The sequence below is a fragment of the Syngnathus floridae genome, chromosome 11, assembly GCF_059516105.1.
Source record: "Syngnathus floridae isolate MCC-2025c chromosome 11, RoL_Sflo_1.0, whole genome shotgun sequence".
Classification (NCBI taxonomy): domain Eukaryota; kingdom Metazoa; phylum Chordata; class Actinopteri; order Syngnathiformes; family Syngnathidae; genus Syngnathus; species Syngnathus floridae.
Window position 1 is genome coordinate 5,410,026 of NC_142423.1, and position 24,241 is coordinate 5,434,266.

Below are 24,241 nucleotides of genomic sequence, written 5' to 3' on the forward strand. Positions count from 1 at the left end.
CATCCATCCATCCATCCATTTCCAAACTGCTTATCATCACGAGGGCCCCGGGCCTGCTGGTGCCTATCGCAGCTGTTTAATACAATATTCATATTTTATATTATTCTAGACTCCTTTCTGAACGTCATACTTTACGACATACGTGTTCACGTGGAATGGCAACAGCTCCTACTACTAATCTGGGATTTACTCCAAGCTCTAGACATACCTTTACCTTACAAACAAAATAAAGGGGTAAACGTTTGTCACACATTGACCAATCAGAGCTGTGTTCGCCTTATGCTCATGCGCAAGAATTCTTGAACCTAAAGTTGACATGGCAGAACTGACAGTGAACACACAAATGTGCCCGAGTTCAAGCTGAAAACGCTGATTCTTAATAGGTAATCCCCATGGTGCATGTTGGATATCGGAGGCCATTGTCGAACCATAATATTATTAGTGACTGTTCCCTACGCGAACATCAGGTAAGGTTGTAAATAACTTTAATAGAGGTCACGTAACCAATGCAATCCAGGAAGCTAGCACGTAGCATGTGTGATCTTGTGTGTCAGTCGACTGTGGTTTTATATGTAATTGGATTGATTTATTACAGTTGGTAGAATTTTGGTTTAAAATTTGTAGTCAATGTGAGAAGGTTGTTTTCATTCCTCCCACGGCACCAGAAGAAGAGATTAAAAGTTTCGAAATCTGAAAGTAGAACTACTCTTGTGCAGAGCTAAATAAATTCCCATCATAACAGCCACTGTCTTATTGTCGTCATTACAATTCCACCATGTAGTCTGATCAGTCTTTATTTTTTTACTGCAATTTGAATAGTTTGTAGTCACACTTGTAATTAAGAGTTGAATGTTGATGGGTTAACACGTGGATTTCCTTATTGAATATAGCTAGAAATGCACTTGATCACCTCAGACTTTTATTGTTATACCATAGACGTTACTTGTTCGTTTGGGAGTTGTCACAGATGTGCACTTGTGATTGCAAAAGCTGCCAAATGCTGATAAAGTCGCTTATCTTGATTATGTCATTCCCCCTTCAGATATTGAAACTTTTTTTTTTTTTTACACTGAGTGTAAATTGATATTATCCTAATACACATCATACAATGGTACTTCCAAGTCCACAATGTTTGTTCCATGACTCTGATCGAGCAGTAAATTTCATAACTATTTCGCCACCACAAGTTTGGGACTTTCATGGTCCAAACTGTCACCACCATTAAAATGTTATTAATTGTACAGGCACTACTTTCACCCTTACAGCTTCCTGTTATATTTGATGCATTTGACCAAAAAAACCCAACAACTTATTCACCATTAAATTTTATGACCTTACTTTAAGTCACAGATTATCAAGACATGACCATGGTTTACGCAAAGTCTGGAAGAATGCCGCTCACATAAGAAATGGAAGGCATTAGTGCTGACACATAAAACATTATGTTCCAGACTGGAATTTAGTCTGTGACATACTGTGACCCTTTTGAATATGTCGCTGTACTGTAGACTAGAAAATTCCAAACACTTGTAGAAGTTCCGACACATTCCTTGATTTCACATGCTCATGTATTTGCCTCTGTTTTATACGAAAGGATGTTATGATCCATTTATTGTGGGAATTTCATCATCATATGTAAACCTGTGTGGTCCACTGGCCTCATATAGAATGACAAACTACTCCATTAGACTGCACCACATGACCAGTTGGTTGGTTGGTTAATTAATTAAATTAGTCCTGCAAATCCAAGCAATGTAAACTGACAATATTAATTGCAGTGGAAGTGAACCCTTGACTGAGTGGAGAAGTGACTTTGTGGCATTTCCCTCATGATCCTACAGTCATGTGACTGCCTAGTCTGTGTTGTTGCAAACTCAAGTGTTTCAAGGTTCTGCCCTTTGCCTGGAATGGCATTGCATCCTTGGATTGTTGACTTGAAAGAAAATGTTGTGTACAGGAGAGTTTAAAAAAAAAAGAAAATTTTGTGGACAGTGGAGTTTAGAAAAAATGTAGGGAGAAGGTTTGACTTATTAGGTCACCTTTTGCCGAAAATATGTTACATTGTACATTGTTCTCTAATGAATTTAATCACATTATAAACAATTTAAGAATATATTGTATCCCTTACTCTTCAACACACTCCAAAAACATGTTATGCTGTATTTAACCACAAACAACACATTAATTTGTGCCACTACTTAATCGGGATTTGAACATATTTCCAGAAAATGTTTAGCAAGACAAGAATAAAAGCCTTCAGTGAAATATTCTGATTGTTGTGTGTAATTTTTGTTAGGAGGCTGAAAGTCATCCCTCAAGTTCTCAGGGAGCTATCGGCCTGCCCTGATGAAGGCCCAGCAGGATGGAGACCTCCTCCAAGGTAACCGACTACAACAACAGAAACATGAGCAACCCACACATCTCTCAAACACACACATCATGACGTTAGAATGGCAAATCTTTATTCTTGTCGGTGTTCTGGACTTAAAAATATTTTTAAAGATTCAAAACTGTTTTTCATGTTGATACAAGTAGTTATACAGTAAGATTTGCCAGTCCTCATGGATTTTTTTTTCAGGTGTAATTTTTATAGTTCAAGTGAACTTTATTGCCATGTGAGCAATGTTCAGGCTAAAGTTCAGTTGGCTTTATTTGTGCACACATAGTGGAATGTTGATACGAGTTCCTCCAATGCGCTGTCTTCCCAGGGATTTTTTTTTTTGTTTGTTTAATGTCAGAATGTTTTGACATTTAATGGCTGAGTCAGGTAATTTCGTATCAGTGGTCAGTCAAGTCCACTTTGAACTTTGTTTGGTTTTTTTGTTTGTTATTTTTAGAGGATTCCCCTGACGATGGGGGCACTCAGACCAACCACTACAGCGCCATCTCACCTCCGGCCTCCCCTGCAGACTTAGATGAGCCTTTCTCCACGTACTTTGAAGAGAAGGTGGCCATTCCTGAAAATGTCAATCAGGTACTCCTAAAACAGAGTCATTGTGCTTAATTGCGCTTTTATTTTGCAGACAAATTAAAACAGCATAGTCACCTCCATTTATTTTGTTTTTCAGGTGTTTAGTTTTAGGAAACTCTGGGCTTTCACTGGACCCGGGTTCTTGATGAGCATTGCCTACTTAGATCCAGGCAACATTGAGTCTGACCTGCAGTCTGGAGCAGAAGCTGGATTTAAGGTGAATATTCTTCATCTTGAATGGCTTGGAACGTGATTTTACTTTGGGATTTATCTTGTCTGTCCTCCTCAGCTTCTATGGGTGCTTTTGTCAGCCACCGTCATCGGGCTGTTGTTGCAGAGGTTGGCGGCACGTCTCGGCGTGGTCACGGGAATGCACTTGGCCGAAGTTTGCAACCGGCAGTATTCCACCGTGAGCATTCACTCTCCCTTTTTAAGTTTAGGATAATGGCAACGTGAAAATGCATATGTTTTTTTTGTTTCTATAATACAGTAAAACTGAGTCCTTTTTCCTGCAGGTCCCACGAATTATATTGTGGATCATGGTGGAGTTGGCGATTATTGGTTCCGACATGCAAGAAGTGATTGGCTGTGCAATAGCTCTCAATCTTCTCTCTGTGGGCAAGTAGGTATTTCATCTATCCAATCTTTACTTATTACGATGTGAAAGTGAAATATTTTGTCACAGTAAGTCAAAGTCACCTTCTTTTTTTTCCCCTAGGATACCTTTATGGGCTGGAGTACTCATTACCATCACAGATACATTTGTGTTCCTTTTTTTGGACAAATACGGTACGTGATGATTTTTAAATCAGTAGTTTGTCCTCAGTATTGATTGACAACGTCTGATCCCTTTTGTAGGCCTGAGAAAACTTGAAGCTTTCTTCGGCTTTCTTATCACCGTAATGGCTATCAGTTTTGGTTACGAGGTAACACCCCACGTACTATTCAAAAGATTCCATCAACAACATTCTTGACTCTTTGCCTTTCTCTTTGTAGTATGTGCTTGTGAAACCAGACCAAGGGGAGGTGCTGAAAGGCATGTTTTTGCCGTACTGTGAAGGATGTGGGCCCACGCAACTGGAGCAGGCTGTTGGCATTGTTGGCGCTGTCATCATGCCGCACAACATTTACCTTCACTCAGCTTTGGTCAAAGTGAGAATTGTTTTGTACTAAATATGTTACATTATTGCCAAATCTGCAGCCACTACTGCTTTTTAAGTTTGCTTTGAATCATGTACTTGTGTGTGTGTGTATGAAAGTGCGTACTAAACAAATATTATGAACTCTCATTCATTTCCCTATGCACCAGTCTCGTGATATTGACCGTCGAAATAAGAAGGAAGTAAAGGAAGCCAACAAGTATTACTTCATCGAGTCAACCATTGCACTCTTCGTTTCGTTTCTCATCAACGTCTTTGTCGTCGCCGTTTTTGCCCAGGCTTTCTACAATAAGACCAACTGGCAAGTGGTGGGTATACTGGACTGAAGGCATATCAAGTCATTTCATTTCATTTTACTTGAAGTCTTTATTTTCTGCTCGCAGAACCAAGAGTGCAATATAACCAACATCCCTCACCAAGGTCTCTTCCCTAACAACAATGAAACACTGGAGGTTGATATCTATAAGGGAGTACGTCTGCTTGTCAATACTTCCTGTAAAATGTTTTAAAAGTTAAAATGTTTAAAAAGGTCAACGTAAATAGAAAAATTAGGTGTATATCATGTAATTAGTAAATGGAGATTTTCTTTTGCAGGATTAGCTCACTCAGAATTGTAAAAAATACTTTTTCCCACGTGTAATTTTATGCCACTTATTCAGGGAGTGGTTCTGGGCTGTTTCTTCGGTCCCGCCGCGCTGTACATCTGGGCCATCGGCATCCTTGCTGCAGGGCAGAGCTCCACCATGACAGGCACCTACTCTGGACAGTTTGTTATGGAGGTACGTTTTCGTGATTGTTGACAATCAAAGCAAAGGCAAGAGCAATGTGCTTATGTTTTTTGTTTTTTTCCTCCCTCTCTTTGGTAAGGGTTTCCTAAACCTTCGGTGGTCTCGTTTCGCACGAGTGCTACTGACGCGTTCCATCGCCATCACGCCGACGCTGCTGGTTGCCATCTTTCAGGATGTCCAGCATCTGACTGGGATGAACGACTTCCTTAATGTCTTACAAAGCATGCAGGTCTGACTCATTTTTGAATACTTGCAAAACCTGTTATACTTGCATAAACTAGTTTTGTTACAGGATGTGTACAACTCAATTCTACTTCTTGTCCTTCAGCTTCCTTTCGCCTTGATCCCAATTTTGACCTTCACCAGCCTGACATCCATCATGAACGACTTTGCCAATGGCTTGTAAGCATGACAGTTATAAAATGAACTAGTCCGTTAAAGTTACTCAACTTGCAAGTATTAATGTTTGGCGGCAACAAAAGTACGTACACCTCTGATTAGAACTGTCCAAATTTTGCAATTGTCTCTCCTGCTTGTCATGTGACTTAGTGCTACGAGATGGTGTTATCACTGTCATACTCTCTCATACTTGTTACTGGAAATTTAATGACATGTTGATGGCAAAGAACTTTCTAAGGAACAGAAAAAAAAAATAGTAGCACTAATTATAATGGCCTGGGCTATTATAGATTGTCCATGTCTAGAATCGGCAATGAGAGTATGTTCTTGTTTCTTTCAGGTTTTGGAAGATCGGTGGTGGCTTTGTCATCTTGTTGGTTTGTGCCATCAACATGTACTTTGTGGTGGTCTATGTGGCAACTCTGCACAGCATTTGGCTCTACGTCCTGGCCGCTCTACTCTCCGTCGCTTATCTGTGCTTTGTAGGCTACTTGGTGAGTTGACATACTGCTGCATTAGTCAACTTGCAGTGGGTGTGGCTTGTGTTAAGCATTGTGCTCACATTTTTCAGTAATGAGTAAGCAAAAAAAATAAATAAAAGAATCTCTTTCACATCACACTCAAAGATGTTGTTTGACTGGCTGGGCTTTCCCGTCTTGTGTGCAGGTGTGGCACTGTTTGGTCGCCCTGGGGGTCTCCTGTCTGGACTTTGGCAGCAGGGTAAGCAATCAACCTGCTGTGTTCATAGAGGAACAGTCTGAGTGCGACTCCTAGAGATGAACTGTACAGTAACCAGCAACGTTCCTCTTTCTTCTGAAGACTCTGAGCTCTGTTCGCAACCGGGACTGTTGGAGTTTATGGCAAAGTCTTTTTTCTGTCAGTCGCTCATGTTATTTTTGTGGTGAGCCGGTTATCAAAAGTTAATCCACTTTTGTATAAATATGATTTGTCCCCCCCAAAGGGAAAGGGTTGAACACAATCTGTTCCGAGACACTAACTTTACAGATTGCTCTGTTTGCTTCCACATGGCAAAGTACAATTAAATACTGCATTTTTATTTTTTTACCTATGAGCGACAAAGGTTGGAGTCAGCATTTATACATCAATTATGAAAATGTTGCAGTAGTCATACAAAGACCTCAAACTGTGGAAGCCGCATTTAAATTTCAACAAACTTGAACAAAGTCGCTTCAAAATGTTCACACCGCCGACCGTTGCGGTTGTACTAGCATCGTTGTACCTTAAAAGTGGTGAATGATTTAAATCAATTACATTTAAAAAATATATAATAATAATAATAATTTTTTGAGGCAACCTAGTCTACATCAGTATACTCCATTATCAGCAGTTGAAGCACTGGATTTCTTCACCCATCATATGTTTGTTTCAGATAGTAATAATCTTAAAAGTTAAGATACCAAATAATAACCAGCCAAGTCGTGTTGTGATATTGTGAGGCTGTAACATGTCCAAAACACTGAATGGGGAAATTTTGCACAATTATGCTAAGGCGATTCCATTTTATTACAATTTTGAGTCCAAGTATTAATCAGTGCCAGTAATGGTTGCACTGACCCTTGTTTTGTGTGTCCTGCTACATCTTGTCGAGCTCTGTGCTGATAACGGTTCCTGAAAACGCTGTTAAAAAGTTTAACTGTCTTTCTAGAAGGACCTGTGAGATAACTGTCCTTGTGTAATTTCTGACTTGTTAGCGAAAGGGATCATATGGGAACGGAATTGGGTAATGTGAACTAGTCCAAGTATTTGAAGCACACATTTCATACGACCAAGTTTACTGCCACAAAATGGCACCTGATATCTTTATTTGTGCATCTGTGGTAGAAGTCCTTTTTTTCTTGATTTTTACTTTGTCTTTTTGATATTATGGTAAATGTTGTATTCACATTTTAATCTAACATATTCAAAATTAAAAGTCCGCCTCATTCATAAAGTGTAATCTGCGCTAATGAGCACACAATTGTAATTCTTTTTTTTTTTTTTGGCAAAAAAATGACTTTTGTGCTCATACACATTTGGTCTGTTGCCGAGATACCATGAATGCAGTATTGTCTACATTTGTCTCATTTGTGTCCTCTTCTGACAGAGACCCCTCATTTGTTTAAAATAAACGCCAAAGACTGCTTACGTGGTGTCTTATGTCTCAATTCTAAAGAGTGCTATGAAATAATCTGATTAGTTGTAATAGCACCACAATAGCTTATTAAAATGCGATGCGAGACAGTGTAGCATGTGTGGTAATCGCTCTCTTTCAGGACTTTCCAGGGTTAAATGAGGAAAGGTGAGCACCCTCAATGTATCACTAATTCAAATCAACAAAGTCATGTGATTAACCTCCCTGTCACATTTGTTTTTCATAAATCACCACTTTCATTCTGTAGTCTCACAGATGCACAAATGGGCCCAAATAAGTGCGGTTATTTCCCCTACTTCTCATTCTCTGTGTTTGTGCTGTATGTCGGATTTACAATCCAAAATTGATTGTTGACAATAGGAATAATCACTTAAGGATCATTTTTAACAATATGATTGTCCAAATCTGCCACACTGATGAAATGAGCATCTCTACTTCCTCTCTCCTGCAGATGGGTCTTGCACGGCATACAGATATTTACTTACTGAATGACATGGATGTGGACGGTGTGGTCGAGCGATAGGAGATGACAACGTGATGGAGGTCAAGAACGCCAATGAGATTCCTGCTGCATGGCCAGTATCTTCACTTTCAGTGCCTTCCACTTTAAAGTGCCCTGCTGATGTTGTTCATGTCTCTGCAACTTCTGCCAAGACATGGGCCCACATTGCACTTTGCGTTTGATAAAAATGATGTGAATAAAATGAATATGCAGCAGAAGAACATACCAAAAACACCAGCTCATGTAACAACTATTACTTGGTAATTAATATATTTGCTAATTTATTTTTAAGGCTCGAGTTTTGCTTTGTCGGTGTTCACATTTGTTGAGGTGTTTCAATGCATTATCTGGCCTTTTTCGGTCAATATGCTGGAGTACTAAAGTGTCGGTGAACACCTTGAAAATATAACCTTCACTGGCATAATGATAAAATGGGATGAAATGATGAACCTCCAGGATGCAGAATGGTCAAATGGAACTATTTATTTGACTAACTTCTGAGCTGCACCTGCCCTCTTTTGCCTCCACCTGTGTGCCTCACATCTCGCATCAGCAGAGAAAAAAAAGTCAGGTTGACTACAGGACCAAATATTGTCATTTTTTTAAATGTATTTCTAAAATGTGTCTCTGACCCCCCCCTACCCCTTCTAACTAAATTTTATACTGGGAAATGCATCTATTTATTTTATGATCTGTCACGCTCAGTGCATAAATGTTCCTGGAAGTGCAAAGAAAAATAATCACTGTTACAAAGTGCTTAAAAAACAATTCACACTTAAAACAAATGCTAATGTGTCCATGTTTAACTGACTGATGGAAGAGTATATTTATGAATCCCTTGCGACGCACATCATATTACATGATAAACCAGCTGTAAAGAAAAAAGCTGTATATACATATATATGTATGTGTGTATATATATAAATATATATATATATATACGTATATACATATGTATATATATGTATATACGTATAATATACACATATATATAGTTACAATTACACAGTTCCGTTTTTGTTACCTTTAAACATAATTGTATACTGTGTGTAATTTTGTAATTTAATAAACATGAAGCGAATTTGCGTTTTGTAAATTAGGTCTACTGTCTTTACTCTGTCATGTTCAAGAACAAAAATAAGAGTGCAGTCTTTAATTTCCCCCATTACGAAAAATTCCAGGTTCTCCAAACAGGTTTATTTAGACATTTAATTGGTTTTACTTAGATAATTTACTTTCAAGAATCATCAGTGTGTAGCTTTTCAGTACCAGCCTTTTATAAAGCAGCCAAGAGATTTGGTGTTTGAGCGTCTTCCTGGCCACAGGGGTCGCTGTGTCCCATGTTGACGTATGACGTGGCAGGTTCTACGTCATCACATTTCGTCGAACAAGATGAGCGACCAACTCTTCCAAATCACCACTCGCATCTGGTGAGTCTCATCATAACTTTGCGCTGCCACGCCACTTTAAATATCTATTTCAGTAGCGTTCGTGTAATTTGGTGCAGGTTTTCTCACACTTGCTAAAAGGAAGCCGGCTAATTTCTTCAGCATCGTGAGCTTGACGTGACAGCCGACCCCCTGTCGTCATTATTGCGTTAAATTAATGCAACATGAGGAAAGTGGCTCTCCTGCTTTCAACCTGTGTGCTCTTCTTCCTCCTCCTGAGCACCTGCCGAACAGCCAGACAAGGTCAAGACATCCGATGTGGAGGTTGGTGTCTGCCTGCACGTTACATCTCTTATGAATGTGCATTTGATTGTGCAAATTGCATGTTTTATGAATGCTCCATTGTGCAGAAGCCAAATAGTAAATGGTCCTCGTACCCCCCCTCAGCTTGCAGGGCCCTGGTGGACGAGATGGAGTGGGCCATCTCCCAAGTTGACCCCAAGAAAATGATCCAGACAGGCTCGTTTCGAATCAATCCAGATGGTAGTCAGTCCATCAGGGAGGTCAGTATGCTATCTATTCATCTATCTTAACAGGAGAGAGAGTGAACTTTTGTGCTCAAGGACTGCATTCGATTTTTAAAATTGAAAGATGGCCAGGTCATTTTTAGTTATGGAAAAAAAAGTTATATTTTTTTAAATACTAATTTTGTAGGAGGGAAACAAAAGAAATTTAATTTGGGGGAAAAAAAGAAAGAAAATACATAACTTTGAGATGATTGTGAATGGTCACCTTAACTACTACACTGCCGGCAGGTTCCTCTGGCACGCTCTGAGGGAAACCTCCTGGAGCTGTTGGAGAGCGTGTGTGAGAGGATGGAGGACTATGGCGAGCATATAGACGATGCCACCACCAGGAAGTCTTACATTAGGGTCAAATCTCGCAACGGTGAGGCCATGGACCTCTCAGAGGCAACGCTGGATTCAAGAATCACCAGCAGTTTAAAATTTGCAGTGAGTACAATGCACTGAAGATTTTTTGTTATTGTGATTTATTCAAATTTATCATAAAAATGACTATATTGTGAGTCTTGAAATGATTTATCTTGATGTCTTGTGGCAGTGTGAAGCCATTGCTGAGCAGCACGAAGACGAACTCATCGAATTTTTCTCTCATGAGACAGAAAATGTCAAAGACAAACTCTGCAGCAAGCGAACAGGTACATATGCAAATTTAGTTTTTCATACACAGAGTTTCATCAGTGTTTAATTTTCTTACTGCATTCTACTTATATTCCCTGCCAGATCTTTGTGACCATGCTCTGAAAATCCCACACGATGAACTTTGACGTCCTCACGCCATGGCGGCCGTCTCTCTTCAGCTGATAATGGCCGGCTCACGCCATGGCGGTGGCGACAGAGGCGAAAATATAGTTATGTCTAAAAACTGCACAGATTCCAAATTTTGAGAAGTTGCTTTAGTCATGGAGTATAAGGGGATTGTGTTGACGTTTTGTTTTTAGTACCATTTCATCACCCCTTATATCTCTACCTCACATCAGCATTATCTCTTTAATTAGATTAGCACATTATTTTGACTGTGAAACTGTTCAAACTTAGTTGCAGGATATTTTATAACGTAAAACCGTCTGCTTTAGAATGCTTATAAAGAAATAGGAGAGGAAATATTATGACCCTTTGGATAAATTTGCTTGACTGTGTTTGTCAAGTTGTCAATGTTTCACAAGTGTTCACACCCACCAAATATTTTGCTGTCATTTTTCTACTATTTTCAATTGTATGAACCCAATTTTTGTATAAATGTCAGATTTCTGCATCTGTTTTTCCTCCATTATTAATATGCAATATTTTATCAATGCACTCCTGTCCACAGCTCAATTGCTTTACACAAGTCCTGCCCAAAATATCACCTCAACACATCATTGCTCATAAATGCTAAAGGTTTCATTTATACGATTCCTTATTTTCTACAGCTCACCCTCTAATAGTTACTAAAAACAACATATTACAATTAGTTATGGAGCTTTGATAGTTTATTTCAAATCTGTTTTGATGACATGGATATCATTCCGAAATCAAATGTAATCAGATAAGATGCAGAGATGGAGAATAACACAAACACTTATAATACAGGAGCAGAATAAAAATTGATCAAACTAATAATTCACATTTATATTGACAATGTCAGGTGGTTATTAATGGAGCATAATATTTCGATGCCAAGCATCCAAATAAGATGTCATCAAACTGACCAAACATTGGATTTGGAGTATTTCATATTTTTTCGCATGCGTCATTTTATGGAACATGTTTTATGATTCATTCCTTTTTGAATGTGTAGGTTGAGGTCTAATAAAACCACATTGAGTAAATTGTTTGGTACAACAGTAAACTCTGCATATTTTCCCTATATTGTAATTGCATTACATGGTTTCCTCGTCTTTTGATGCCAACCCGTCGTCCACAATTTGGTCCTTCTCACTCTGGTCACATTGTCTTTCATCTCCATCACCTTCTCCCTCTTTCCCACCTGTCGTGTTATTTTCAGCTTCAACCAGGCAATCGTCATCTGCTATAATAACCGTGTCCCCGGAGTCATGGCTGCTGGTGCTACTGCAAGACAGCGTGTCGTCCTCACGCCATGGCTGTGGCAATGCACAGGTGCCCTCTAACACCTCAGGTTCCTCAAAGACTTCCCCATCCAAATTGACATCTGCATTTCCAGGATCCCAAAAGTCAAACATTTCTTCTTCTTCGTTCTCAGAGTCCGGCGCTGTATGTTTCCTGATGCGATTCACTGCGTCCCACAGCGAGTTGGGATATTCAAGCTCTGCACCCTCGGAGATACCAAGAGAGGCACTTTCATCTTCCTCAGGAGGAGGTGAATTTTCAGAAGGCAAAGAGTCCAGAAGAAGAAGACCAGAGAGACTGTCAGGTTCTCCAACAGGACAATCATGGTAGGCCGATTCAGTTTCTTCTTTTGACGCTTGTGGTGGAGTGAGAGTTTGGGGTTGAGCCTCATGGTTTGTTTCAGAAGGCAAGCTAGGAGATGATAGAAGGTCACTCTGACACTCAGTTGTCAGTTCCTCAATACCTGCCAAGTCCTTGTTGTCCTCAGGTGACTCCACGTTAGGCTCTATCACCTTGACATCTAGTGCTTGGAAGTCCAAAGATTTGATCTCCTCATCCTCACTTTGATATGGGGTCACTTTATGAAAATGCTCTTCTGAATCATCTGTCTTGTTCTCTTCTTCAGTTTGAATGCAAATGAGTTGATGCTCAGCGTTGAGTTCTGCAGGATTGCCTTGGGATGTCCTGGAATTTGGATCTAGAAGCTCCAGAGCAGTATCAATGGCATCTTCATTGGCTGGGTCACATGCTAATTGCTGTTGTGCCACCAATTCATCTGTCCCATCATTGGAGGATACATCGCTGAGCTCACTATACTGTGAAGATTGTCCCTTTTCATCTTGGTCTTCCTCACTAACCTCAAATTCAGGCATTGCAGTGAAATTAGTTACATCAGAAGGCAGAGTTGAAGGGTCAATGAGGGGAACCAAAGTTGGCAAATTTTCCACCGATATGGTTTCCGGCTGAAGTGTGCAATCGGCGATCAGATCGAGAGTCCCTAACTCAACATCTGGAGCTTCCTCAATCTCTGAGAAACACGGTAGCACCTGAGCAGCTAAAGGTGATGGCATAAAACTAGGATTGGACTCTTGGGCTTCAACTAAGAGAGGATTTGAAAAAGCAGGAAGTGGAGTGACATCATTGCTGATGTGACTGTGATTAGTTGATTCTTGAGTGAATCCACCTGGAGGAACCTCCATCATGTCAAACTGATCCACATTGTCTATTTCAGATTGGCCGTTAGTCCCATCTATGTTCAACACATTGAAGACCTGCTTCTGAGTTCCTGAAAAGTTATCAAAAGCAACACTAGGACTTGTATCTTCATCACCGAATGTCGTATCCTTACTTTGGTCTTGTGACTGCTCCTGCTTGGTGGTTTCTTTTGATAGCTTCCCTTTCATTTCATTTTTGCTTGCTTCATCTAATCCCTTGTCTGCATCTTTCTTTTCAGATTGCTCCTCCAAATATTCTCCTGCAGTATTTTCATTCATAAGAGTCGTTTTTGCTGTATGGTTGACGTTCAGGTTGTTCATTGGCAAGAGATTTAATTCAATGTTTTGATCAGGAGGCAACTCTTGGCTAAGAAGACTGCAGGATTGGCTGGAAGAGGCAGGACTATTTTCCGGACTCGTTGTGGATCCCAAGAGGTGAACGTGTTCCTTCTTGGGAGACTCAATGAGTTCCATTTTGACAACAACGCATGTTGTGTCAATCACTAGAACATCTTTTTCCTCATCTGTTTCGGGGCCTTGTTTGATATCGAGTCTTCTTACTTCCATGCCAAGTGGACTCTTATTCTTTTTTGTGAAACTTGGCTCCCTCCACAAAGGATATTTGGCTGACACTGATTGAGTGGCTCGTCTCTCAAATGTAGACTCTGCATTATTTAAGTTATTTGGGCAATTGTCTGCCTTGTCCGTCTTTTGCAGTTCTTCTGGCAGCCCAGTTTTTGTGCAACTTGGTGTCATCTTTGTAGGTTTGAGTTGCCTGTCCCCAAAGGTCAATGCAGAAGTCAATGTGAGTGCCTTATTGTCCACTTCATCTGCCACCTTGTATGTTTGGATAGTTTCACCAATGATAGGTGAGCATTTTCCAAGATCTGGATTTGGAGTGTTTGTTTGATCACTAACAGTCGTGGATGGGTGTTCTGTTGGACCTGCTATCCGAGACACTAAACAAAAAATTGTCAACCCACCTGTCTTCTTGTTCAATCTGAATTTCCGTCCTTCGATCACTTTTGGGGATGATTCCTGGATTATTTTTGTCATAACTTCTTGTGAGATTCGTGGATACGTCAAATCCGTGTGTGGAATATGTGCATTGTGAACTGGGTTCCTTTGGTAGCCTTCTAACTCGTGGCAGAGTTTTTGGCTCCTGTCTGGTTTATCTTGCATCTTCTGCTGCCAATAGTGGGGCATAACTGAAGAACCTTTATAGGGAGGAGGTGCAACATAACCCGGGGGCTGACTAAACATTCTCCTTTGGATCTTTGCATTGACGTCCATCACGTGGCTCACATCGAAGGCTTGAGCTGGACTATAAGTTTGTTGCTTGACCACTTCTTCCCACGGTTCTGGATCATCTCTGGTGCTAGCACATTGTCCAACTTGCTGCATTGCTGCCATACGAGACTCTAACCCAGTTCGTCTGTTCTCCAGGAACTTGTGGGAGGCCCCCCTAAGCTCCGCCTCTATCCGCCGCCTCCTTGGAAGGGAATGGCTGTAACGAGCAGCCCAGGCTTCCAGCTCTCGGTAGCTACTGCTGTCTCTCTTGGAAGACTCCCTGTAACGAACAAGATTGGAGGGCTCCCACCTCCTTTGCCATCCTTCTCTCTCATGGTGTGCTCCCACCACCTGTCCAGCTGTTCTTGCATCACAAGATCCAAAGTCTCCCATGTTCTGCTGAGAATGATGACCCCAAATAAAAGGTTGTTGAGGAGAATTGGAAGGACACACCTGTGGCTCAGTCCAGGTGGTGCGATGCGGTAGCGTTCCTCCTGTTCTTGATCGAGGTAACGTCCAGTAGCTAGACTCTCTGACATAATTCCGCTGCTCGTCACGACTATCTGGAGGATAATATGCTGCCTGATGTCTTTCATGATGACTGTGTGGATTTAAAAAAAAAAAGAGAGAAAAAATATCATAACCTAAGGTGAGTTTCCTTAATGCTATTTTCTTTCACTGCCAGATTTGGAACTGCACCAAAATATTTTGTTTCTAGTTTTTACTGTATTTTCTTCTTTTCATACCTTTTAATTTTTTTCCACAGCTGTGTGACATTTGAAAATGTTAAAAGGTTACTTAAAAATGACCTGCATAGATTTAATGGTGGCCACTTTTTGACCCCAAAATAAAATGGAATATTTTTACCTTTAAGGTACTCAGAAAGGTCACATGGTTGGCCTTCATTTAGCAAAGAAAACAACTAAAAATGAAAAACTTCTCAATGCATTAATAAAGCACGCAAGCAAATATCATCTACTAAGTCTGTCTCCCAAAACAAAACAAAAAATAAATAAACACCACCCCAGGCAATATTACGTACTGTATGTAAATACTTACTTATGTGTATAATTTCTGCCAGGCACTGTATCATATCTGGTATACTGGGGCAGCAGCTCTTGAGTCTTGGGCCATAAATCCATAATATGCTCACTTGATCTAAAATATAAAAGAAAATATCGTGCTTTTGTGGTATAGCAGTTAATATATTTTAGGTTCTGTTTATTAAAAAAAAAGATCACACATACCTTCAGTCAATGATTATAATTTCCTCTCTGCTTGTGAAGTATGACATGAGTGGTCCAAATAGGACAACTTGTTTTAAAGAGGTGGGGGTGGTCAGTCTCCCTCCCACTCGACACACACACACACACACACACACACTAGTGTGATGCCATCAGGTATTTCAAAACAGCTCAAATAGGCTCAATCTTTGTAAAACTAACATGTTAATTTATTTTTTTAGGTATTTCAGTTGTTTAATTTGTCATTAAGCTGCTATATTCATATAAATAGTCTCCATAGTCTTTCATTAACTTTTCCTATTTACTGATGACTAAACGCCCTGCACAACGTGATCAAAGCTGCATGGAACTGTTGGGATCAATTGCTTTGTCGACTCGATTAAAGCACAAGGCCAGCGGATGCCGTACCTCCCTTTTCTTCGCAACTCTCCAGCGTGACAAACAGGCTTTCCTTTGCTGAACAGAAAGTCAGTACATCAGCAGAGTGAGTGGGAGTGCGGATGAAGCATCAGGAGCAGACAGTGAGCCAGAGGCAGAACAATCTGTTGATGTCGACAGAATAGTTGGTGTGGAGAGAGTCATCATTTTTAGGGGTGGCAAATGTCTCAATTAAAACTACAGTAAAACATAAACAATACCAATGCATTTGTTTTCATCATTCATTTTATTCAATAGTCATTTCAATAATGGTAAGATGTGCTGCATTACACCCTAGCAACACATCAACACGAGTTCCAAAAATGTTTCAGCATAATAATGACTTAATTGTGCTCCCCATAAATGATCAATGTAATATATTGAAATGCCGATCCCTAATTTGAATATCAAATTATCACAATCTGACTGCTTTAACAATCAATAAGAAGTAGTTATATAACTACAATCAGTATCTCCATCATGAAGATTATTTTCATCGTTTCTCAAGAGAATTAAGTAAACATTAACAAGTCAACATGACATGTGGAATATGCTTTGTTTGTATTCAAGAAATGGAACCATAAAATCCAGCCAATCATTTTGCCCTATTTACTCCCGGGTGGAGTACAATCCAAACTGGTCGCCGGGCAATTGCAGGGCACATAAAAACTGACAACCATTCACACTCACACCTAATTTAATCCAAAATGATTCGATTTTGGAATGTGGAAGAAAAGCAGACTATCTGCAGGAAACGCACATAAGCTTGACGAGAACATGCAAAATCCACACAGGAAGTGCTGAGTAGAGATTCAAACCCAGACCCTTTCAACTGTGAGACAGATGTAGTACCGACTATAAAGAAATGTAAACTAACTTTTTAAAAATTATGATATAAAAGTGACAATGTGACATTTGCTTCTTATCCAAAATTGTTAAATCATATCCTTGGTAAAAATGTTGGTGCTCTTAACGGGCTTTTCTAAAAGATGCTCTATAAATATTAATGTTTAGATTGTCATAGCGGTGCACAAGTTGTACATTAAATCTTGTTGGCAGATGCTCTTTGAAAAAACTTGTCGTCTTATGCTCTTTCCGCATTTTGGAGGAGAGGTAAACCACACCTTTGTTCTTGCACAAATGAGCCAGCGTGTCCACTAACAGTGGAAACAGCTTGGGGTTGTAAACGATATCTGCGCCCAGCACCAGGTCCCAGTCTGAGGGGAACTTCATGTGGTCCTCACCCCAGGACAGAGGGAGGACAGTGGGAGGGGCAGATGGCCAACCGCTGGATGGCATGTTGGCACAGACATTGGAAGAGACAAGCTGTGGAAGAGTCATGGGAAGGTCAGTGAGGGTCACATCTGCACCTAGAAGTCAACAGAAATAATCATTTGTATTTTTGTGGATAAAACATTATGATATAGAAATGGGATATTTACATTCATGCTTCAAGTAACCAAGGTTTCTTCTCTATCGCACAATGTGTTTTTTTTTTAAATGATCTGACGTGACGTCACAGGTGCGCTCAACTGAGGTAACGGTCTGCCACACTGTGAGTGTACCGCATCACATACCGAGGCGAGCAGCCACAATCCCAACAACACCAGTTCCCGATCCCAGTTCGATGACGCGTCTCCCACGGCACTCCACACTATGCCCCTCAAAGTATCGACACAATTGTACTGCCTGCAAGTGCGTACACACGCACATACGCACGCAGGTGCAAAGTTAAAGATTACATTTTTGCAAAGTCGACATGAGGTCTGTTAGGTTACGGATTCTAGTTATTGATCTGACTCCAAATTGCGATCAACACTTAACACATAAATTGCTATGTCCTAATCCACACACTGGCGCACCTAACAATTTTGCGAGTTCGTTCTGTCAAAGAGAAGACCAGTAGATCAATCAGACCAAATTTACCAATTGTTTATTCCTGACAAAGCGCACTAATACAGGCCTGGGTCCCGGGTCCCTCACACTAAAACTCTTGCGTTTTTGTGACCACCAAAAGACGACACATTCTTCCGGGTTGCCCAGTTTTAAAGAAACACAATATGAATATTAAAGCATGCAAAATATTGTGAGATGATTGGTCGACGGCCATCTCCTCCCCGCGTCGGCGCTATCGCTGAGGTCAGGTGGTTGGATTTCCCCGCGAAGCCGGGCCACATAGACGTGCTGTTGTTCTCGTTCCTCAACGACCTTGAGATGTTCTCGTCCGGTACTCCCTGTCTGGGCCTATTCCACAACACTTCGAAGAAAACAAGTTCATGCAGTTTGCCTGCACATTCCTCGGCCCCCACCAATCCACACGAGCACTCCAATACTAGATATTAATATGATTATAAGTTTAACACAACCTTAAAAATATGTTTGCAAACTCCCAAAAGCACATTTCCCTTTAGGTCATAAAAGTAATACTTACGGATTCCCACACTGGAGCAGCCACGCCGAGGTTTGCACCGAATAACTGTATGATGCTCAGCTCCTGTCCCATTATGTTATAAACGCTATCCTGAGAAAAGGTGTCAGTGAACAAACACTCGTCAGCGGGAAAAGGGTCATCGTCATTCATGCAACAGCTCATCGTGCTTGCTTGATTGATGGAAAGAAGAAAATTGTTTCGGGTGAAAAAAGAAAAAATATACAAGAAAAAAAATACAAGTTTAAAGTACTGTCCAGTTTATTTCCTGGGTCAACTAGCATTGGCTATTTAGCTAGCTCAGCTCGTCAATGGGCATTTCGGCGAACAGCGGAGGCTTGAACTTGATGGATGCCATCCGATTCTTCATAAGATGCGAATTGACACCTCGGTGTATTAAACACACTATTTTCAATGCATTTGTTAAAATTAACAGTTAGTTTTTGAATGACAGGTGGACTTTTATTTTGAAAGGGTAGTCATGTTTATGTTCCGGGCCAGACGAGGGTAAGTACAAACCTGTCACCACGTGTACATTGTACACGTATTCAAATTTCCTCAGTGTACACTGTACACGTATTCAATTTTCCTCAGTAAATTTATGACCGAAACAGCGCATGCGATGGTCCTCGTTTAACGCGGAACTGTATGTAAGTCGAACAGATTAACAGGTGATAAATTTACGCACTGTCTTTAGATGGGTAGAAAGTTCAAGCTCTACTTCAACCCCTTATAAATTGGGGCCAGACCAAAAATTGCATTCAAAAGTGACCCCCCAATTTTAACTTGCGCATCGATCCTACTGTTGTAATTCCTTTTCACATCACTTAGTATTCTAACTTGTCTACACTGGGGTACAAATTCATAGTTGTCATAATTTAAAAAAACTTAACAGCACTGAAATCAAGCTACACCATCATCGCAGGTTTATTTTCTTTAGAAAAAAAAAACTCCATACGAGTACCACTTGCACATTTTTTTTCCACACACACAATTTCACATTAATGACAGAAATGGTTTAACATATATATTTTAAAAATGCATTGAAAAGCTTCTTCACACACTCAATTCTCTGTGACGTGTCGAATGCTTGCTTGACAATGACAAGTGCTTTCAACACAAGAGGGTGGGAGAAGCTCCAGTTCTGGCATTGCAGAATGTGACTTTTACACTACCCTCCGAGGGTTGACAAAAAAATGGCGGCTTTGACAATGTTTAAGAGGGCCACCGATGATGGCGGCTAGTCACTAAGCAGCTCATTTACACTGTTGAGGACACAAGCTGAGAAGCAACTGGGGTGGTGTGTGTTGTTCAAGGACACTTGTGACAGGGGTCACGCTGACCCAACAGTGGAGTACAGATTCGTCAAATAAAGCTCTTCATCATATCAGTCTTTATAGATCAACAGAGCAAGAACAAAATAATACCAGACTAACATAATTCTGTCTCCATGGGTTGTCTGGGATGGATCACATTTTTTTCTGAGTGGAGTGATGAACATGAAAATTTAAGTTACTTGTTTTACCTAACATACAGTATTTCCGCTCCTGTTGATCATTTGTAGTTTTAAAAAATAAATAATTCTTTTCATCATACAGATGACAGTAGTTTAACATGTAACACCTTCTTCTTGCTCAGGACTCAAGAATGTGCAAACTGCAGTTCATAAAAGATAGCACTTAATGCAGGGACCACGAAAAACCAAAAAGATTTCGATTCGGATGTCAATGGCTGATTTTAAAATGACGGAATGGATCAGGCCAGCAGCGATACTTGCAACCACTTGATTCAATCAGAACAAACAATTTTACATGATCAAAATTTTAACCCCATTTTCACTTTGAAAGTAAGCAGAAACCACTCTGCCGCACCAACGTATCACGCTTGTCCTGTGCCGTAAAGTGTTTTGTCTTGAGAAAGATGGACAGATACGCAAACTTGGTGAAGTATCAGCCTCCTAGGCAAATACGCATGAGTCACAATCATACTTGCTTGTTTCTTTGATTTAAAAAAAACAACATCTTGGTACAGCCCAAAGCACACCAGGAAACCGACATGAAATTTCATGATTCCTGCTTGGTGTGGAGGCCTGTCGACTTGGTTTTGAGCAGAGGTCCACAACAAACACTCACACAGAGCAAAAGGAATGTAAGATTAAAACTTGGTTGAAAAAAGAATAATAATTAGAACCATGACTATGACAAAGAGGATCAAAATGACCAGCATCTTCCTGTTTTTCTTCTGGTACTGCTCTGCCTGCAAAGCAGAAAACATCAGATGCATTTCGGCTCCCGTGTGTCAAAAGTACGTATCGGCGGTCGACTTGGCTTTTACCTTTTGTAACTGTTTCAAGCCTTCATCTGTTTTGACACCCGCTTGCTCCACATTGAAGTCGATTCTGTCCAGAACGGTGCCCTGGAGGAACAACAGCAGAAAACGTGACCACTTGAATTTGGAATTTAGGTGCTATGATTAGGCTTCTTCTTTTGATGTCGTTACCTGCTCCACCACCATTCCGGCCAAATCCCGGAAAATCTCATTCAGATCAGAGATGGACTGGACAATCTGTCTGATTTCTCGCTCTCGTTCTTCTACCATGACTGTGTTCTGCTCAACCAGCATCAGCTGGTCATCTGTGAAGCCCTGAAACGTAACAATTGGATGGGGGAAAAACATTTGAATGGAACAATGTATGCAACTGTATGCTAGTTTTATAGAATTAATATTTAGTGTCATTTTCTGTGAATGGTGGAGGGATTACACTACTTCACTTTCTCTCATGAGTCACTAACATTTGGACTAATGTTTGTTTTTCTGCTATTATTTATTTGCATGCAGTTCACCTGTGCAAATAATCCCCAGCCGACATGACGCCAGGCCATATGACATCACTTTAGTTAGCGATTCCACTTGAGTTACACACCTTGTCATACAAAGCTAGATCTTCGTCCTCTTCCATTAATGGTCCTGAGTCAAAAAAGTGCTTTGATCGCTCCTCGCGATTCTTCATACCTGCAAGAAAATTTCACATGTATTCAACATTCTTAAGCAAACAACTCAGTGACAGATCGAATGACAAATCGTACGTTTTAAGTAGCTGGACTGCGTGTGCCTGAAATTGAGGGACAGTTCCTGTAGACTCTGTGCCAGCGACGAGACCACGTTTCTCAGTAGCCGCTCCTCCTGCTCGGTGCAGTGGCCACAGCGAGATTGCAGGCCCGTTACGGCTCGCTGACATCGATGGAACATCTGTAGTATGAAAGGAACCGTGAGCATTTTAGCTGCGGACCTTAAGACAGAGTTGTGTTTCCCGGACACACATTTCACATCTCAAGGCACATGACCAGACAAAAATGGCACAAAAATATGTTACAAAACTTGACTGCACTTTCTGCCATCATCAAGCAGAAGAGCATTTAATAATTCTGGCCAAGCCGCATACCTGCGTGATCTCCTGTGTCGTGATTTCGATTGCATGCTCCTCTTCACTGCTGTCATCCAGCGTGGGCCGATTCATGTGCTTGTCGTGAAGCAAAGCCAGATCCTTCATCTTCTGGCGAACCCGTGAGATTTCATAGTGGATCTGAAAGGTATTCAAAGACGAGGCTTCAGCGCAGTCACACATGATGTGGATGAGTTCTGGAAATTTTTATTTACCTCGTCAATGCCCTCTATCCATTTGGGGGGCAACTTCCTGGTGAAGCCGACGGCTGCTTCGGGATCTAGGCTGATTCCCGACACCAACGCCATCCGATCGTCAGTCAACTTGAAAACAAAAAATTTCTCAATTTCTATAATACAGGCTGAATTGAGTACATCACTCAAAGTATCAGGGGGAATAATTGTACCAAGAATAAAAACAATGGTACCTCATCAAGTTCCTAGATTGATTGGCAGATAGCAGTGAGGTTCCATCCAATAGAAGGTAAGAAGAAAATGGAGAGGACAGAAGCAGAACAGAAGTGAGCCCCAGAAATTCCAGCAATGACCACCAAGCAAGGCTTACCACAAATAATTACTTTTTAATATAAACACTGTTAAAATTACCATCAGCTTCAAATTACGATTACAAGCTGATATACAGAGGAAGTTTAACATTGGAGAATCCTAAAAATTATTTTGGGAAAAATAAATATCCACAATCTTAAAATTTACCGGCATAAAGAACTACTTTTTTTTAAACAGTGAAACATTTACAACAGCCAAAGCATACTACAAACACATACAAACAAAAGTAGGAGCAGATTAAGCAGACAACATGACATCAAAAATCAAGTTTAGATGGCCACAGTTTATTAGCATGTACAGGACAATCGCAGAAAAATCAAGAATACATAAATAATGAAGCTTAAGAGCCTTGCTGTGGTCTACTGCTTTTTCAGTGCAGAAAGCACTTGGCTCATCATGTGAATGCTCATCACCACAATAAATACACTTATCTCTTGGCCAGGAAAATCGTTGTTTGTAAACTAATATCGCTTACTAGCTACTATTGTTAGCCCCCCCTCATTATCATAAGTCATTCCTGAGGTGAAATACCGTGGCAACGATATAACAATAACAGGAATCTACCTAAATGACATTTACGAGACAGCCATTCTACTCTAATTTGGCTAGCACAGTACAACTGGCTATAATAATGCAAACACACAAACACAGTAAATAAATGTCAAAAACGATGCAGACCACTCACCGCAGCATTGCTACGTGTACTCAGACGGGGGTCGTTTGTACTCACTTGCTCAGCCAATATCTGCCGGTTTTGGATCGCATTGTTCCGCAATAACAAGAAGGCATCTGTCAGACGCCGAGTGGCCATGACTCGATAGCTACGAGTTTTAAACACTGACTACTGAAAAGTGTGTGCGGCTCGGCTATGTCTAGCTAGCTTTAGCTTTAGCCTTGCTCGTGAAAAACAATGAGGGGGAACTCGGGGTAAAACGCCAACAGGACAGTATAGCGTTATAATGCGACCTATTTAGTTCCAATACATTACGCCATATTGAACAAACATGACCCCCACGAAAATACTGATTAATTGTCAAATTAGCGACGTCGGTACTCTTGAGACTGATACCGGAAGACGCATACACCTGCATCTGCGTGAAGTCGTTCTTATTCTATTATGTTAAACTGGCATTACAACTAAAATACAGCGCGACCTACTGGGCGGAAAATATCAACACTGTCATTTGATAATAAAATAAAATGTTTACTTATTTTTAAAATAATAATTTATAAATAAATCGTTACTTTCCAATTACCCTGTAGAAGTATAATTTTGAGCAAATGTCACTTTGGATGAAATAGATATATTATTGGTTGCACAAGTGAATCTCTCTAGTCTTTCTTTTTGGAGTTTCCATGTGCTTCCCTTGCTTGACAAGGTTTTCCTAGGGTGCTCCAATTTCCTCCTATATGCATTCATAATTCAAGACTCCAAGTTGTCCATAGGTGTGAACGAGAGTGTGACTGGATGCTTGATCAGGTAAGAAGCTATCAATACCCAACAATTACTGTCAGTCCCCGTCTATGGTGTGAAAACACCTTTCATCAACGACAATGCTGTAATTGCATGTGGTGGTGATTATTCAGGTTTGGAATAGGCTTTTCTCTCTTCAAGTATTTTAAATTGTC

At 40.4% G+C, this 24,241-nt stretch overlaps 5 protein-coding genes across 7 annotated transcripts; 2 read left to right on the forward strand and 3 right to left on the reverse strand.

The window, feature by feature from the left end:
* Window positions 1–294: 294 nt before the first annotated feature.
* slc11a2 (solute carrier family 11 member 2) lies at window positions 295–9,068 on the forward strand. Its single transcript, XM_088389106.1, has 17 exons — window positions 295–467; window positions 2,297–2,380; window positions 2,838–2,974; window positions 3,069–3,188; window positions 3,261–3,380; window positions 3,487–3,593; window positions 3,690–3,760; window positions 3,830–3,897; window positions 3,968–4,123; window positions 4,281–4,439; window positions 4,515–4,601; window positions 4,791–4,910; window positions 4,999–5,148; window positions 5,248–5,321; window positions 5,659–5,812; window positions 5,985–6,038; window positions 7,922–9,068. The coding sequence occupies exons 2-17, from the start codon at window positions 2,347–2,349 to the stop codon at window positions 7,991–7,993; spliced, it is 1,683 nt and encodes a 560-aa protein (XP_088245232.1). The 5' UTR covers window positions 295–467; window positions 2,297–2,346; the 3' UTR covers window positions 7,994–9,068.
* A 201-nt stretch (window positions 9,069–9,269) lies between these two features.
* cnpy2 (canopy FGF signaling regulator 2) lies at window positions 9,270–11,196 on the forward strand. The gene is made up of 6 exons (XM_088389107.1): window positions 9,270–9,402; window positions 9,480–9,684; window positions 9,808–9,923; window positions 10,176–10,373; window positions 10,483–10,579; window positions 10,665–11,196. Exons 2-6 carry the CDS (start codon window positions 9,585–9,587, stop codon window positions 10,706–10,708), a joined length of 555 nt encoding a protein of 184 aa, XP_088245233.1. The 5' UTR covers window positions 9,270–9,402; window positions 9,480–9,584; the 3' UTR covers window positions 10,709–11,196.
* A 199-nt stretch (window positions 11,197–11,395) lies between these two features.
* LOC148390511 (uncharacterized) lies at window positions 11,396–15,889 on the reverse strand. Its single transcript, XM_088389104.1, has 3 exons — window positions 15,763–15,889; window positions 15,575–15,673; window positions 11,396–15,116 (listed from the first exon to the last, which is right to left on the reverse strand). Exons 2-3 carry the CDS (start codon window positions 15,655–15,657, stop codon window positions 11,804–11,806), a joined length of 3,396 nt encoding a protein of 1,131 aa, XP_088245230.1. The 5' UTR covers window positions 15,658–15,673; window positions 15,763–15,889; the 3' UTR covers window positions 11,396–11,803.
* Window positions 15,890–16,452: 563 nt separating this feature from the next.
* On the reverse strand, window positions 16,453–19,000 carry LOC148390512 (EEF1A lysine methyltransferase 3-like). Its single transcript, XM_088389866.1, has 3 exons — window positions 18,608–19,000; window positions 17,754–17,865; window positions 16,453–17,546 (listed from the first exon to the last, which is right to left on the reverse strand). Exons 1-3 carry the CDS (start codon window positions 18,767–18,769, stop codon window positions 17,146–17,148), a joined length of 675 nt encoding a protein of 224 aa, XP_088245992.1. The 5' UTR covers window positions 18,770–19,000; the 3' UTR covers window positions 16,453–17,145.
* A 507-nt stretch (window positions 19,001–19,507) lies between these two features.
* stx16 (syntaxin 16) lies at window positions 19,508–23,727 on the reverse strand. Of its 3 annotated transcripts, XM_088390081.1 has the most exons (9): window positions 23,298–23,727; window positions 22,474–22,485; window positions 22,262–22,369; window positions 22,047–22,187; window positions 21,691–21,853; window positions 21,528–21,616; window positions 21,104–21,247; window positions 20,939–21,019; window positions 19,508–20,860 (listed from the first exon to the last, which is right to left on the reverse strand). In XM_088390081.1, the coding sequence occupies exons 1-9, from the start codon at window positions 23,421–23,423 to the stop codon at window positions 20,759–20,761; spliced, it is 966 nt and encodes a 321-aa protein (XP_088246207.1). In that variant the 5' UTR covers window positions 23,424–23,727; the 3' UTR covers window positions 19,508–20,758. The 3 variants fall into 3 exon arrangements, with proteins under 3 accessions (XP_088246207.1, XP_088246209.1, XP_088246208.1); XM_088390083.1 differs by lacking the exon at window positions 22,474–22,485 and having other exon boundaries at window positions 23,343–23,727; XM_088390082.1 differs by lacking the exon at window positions 22,474–22,485.
* Between the last annotated feature and the right edge of the window lie 514 nt (window positions 23,728–24,241).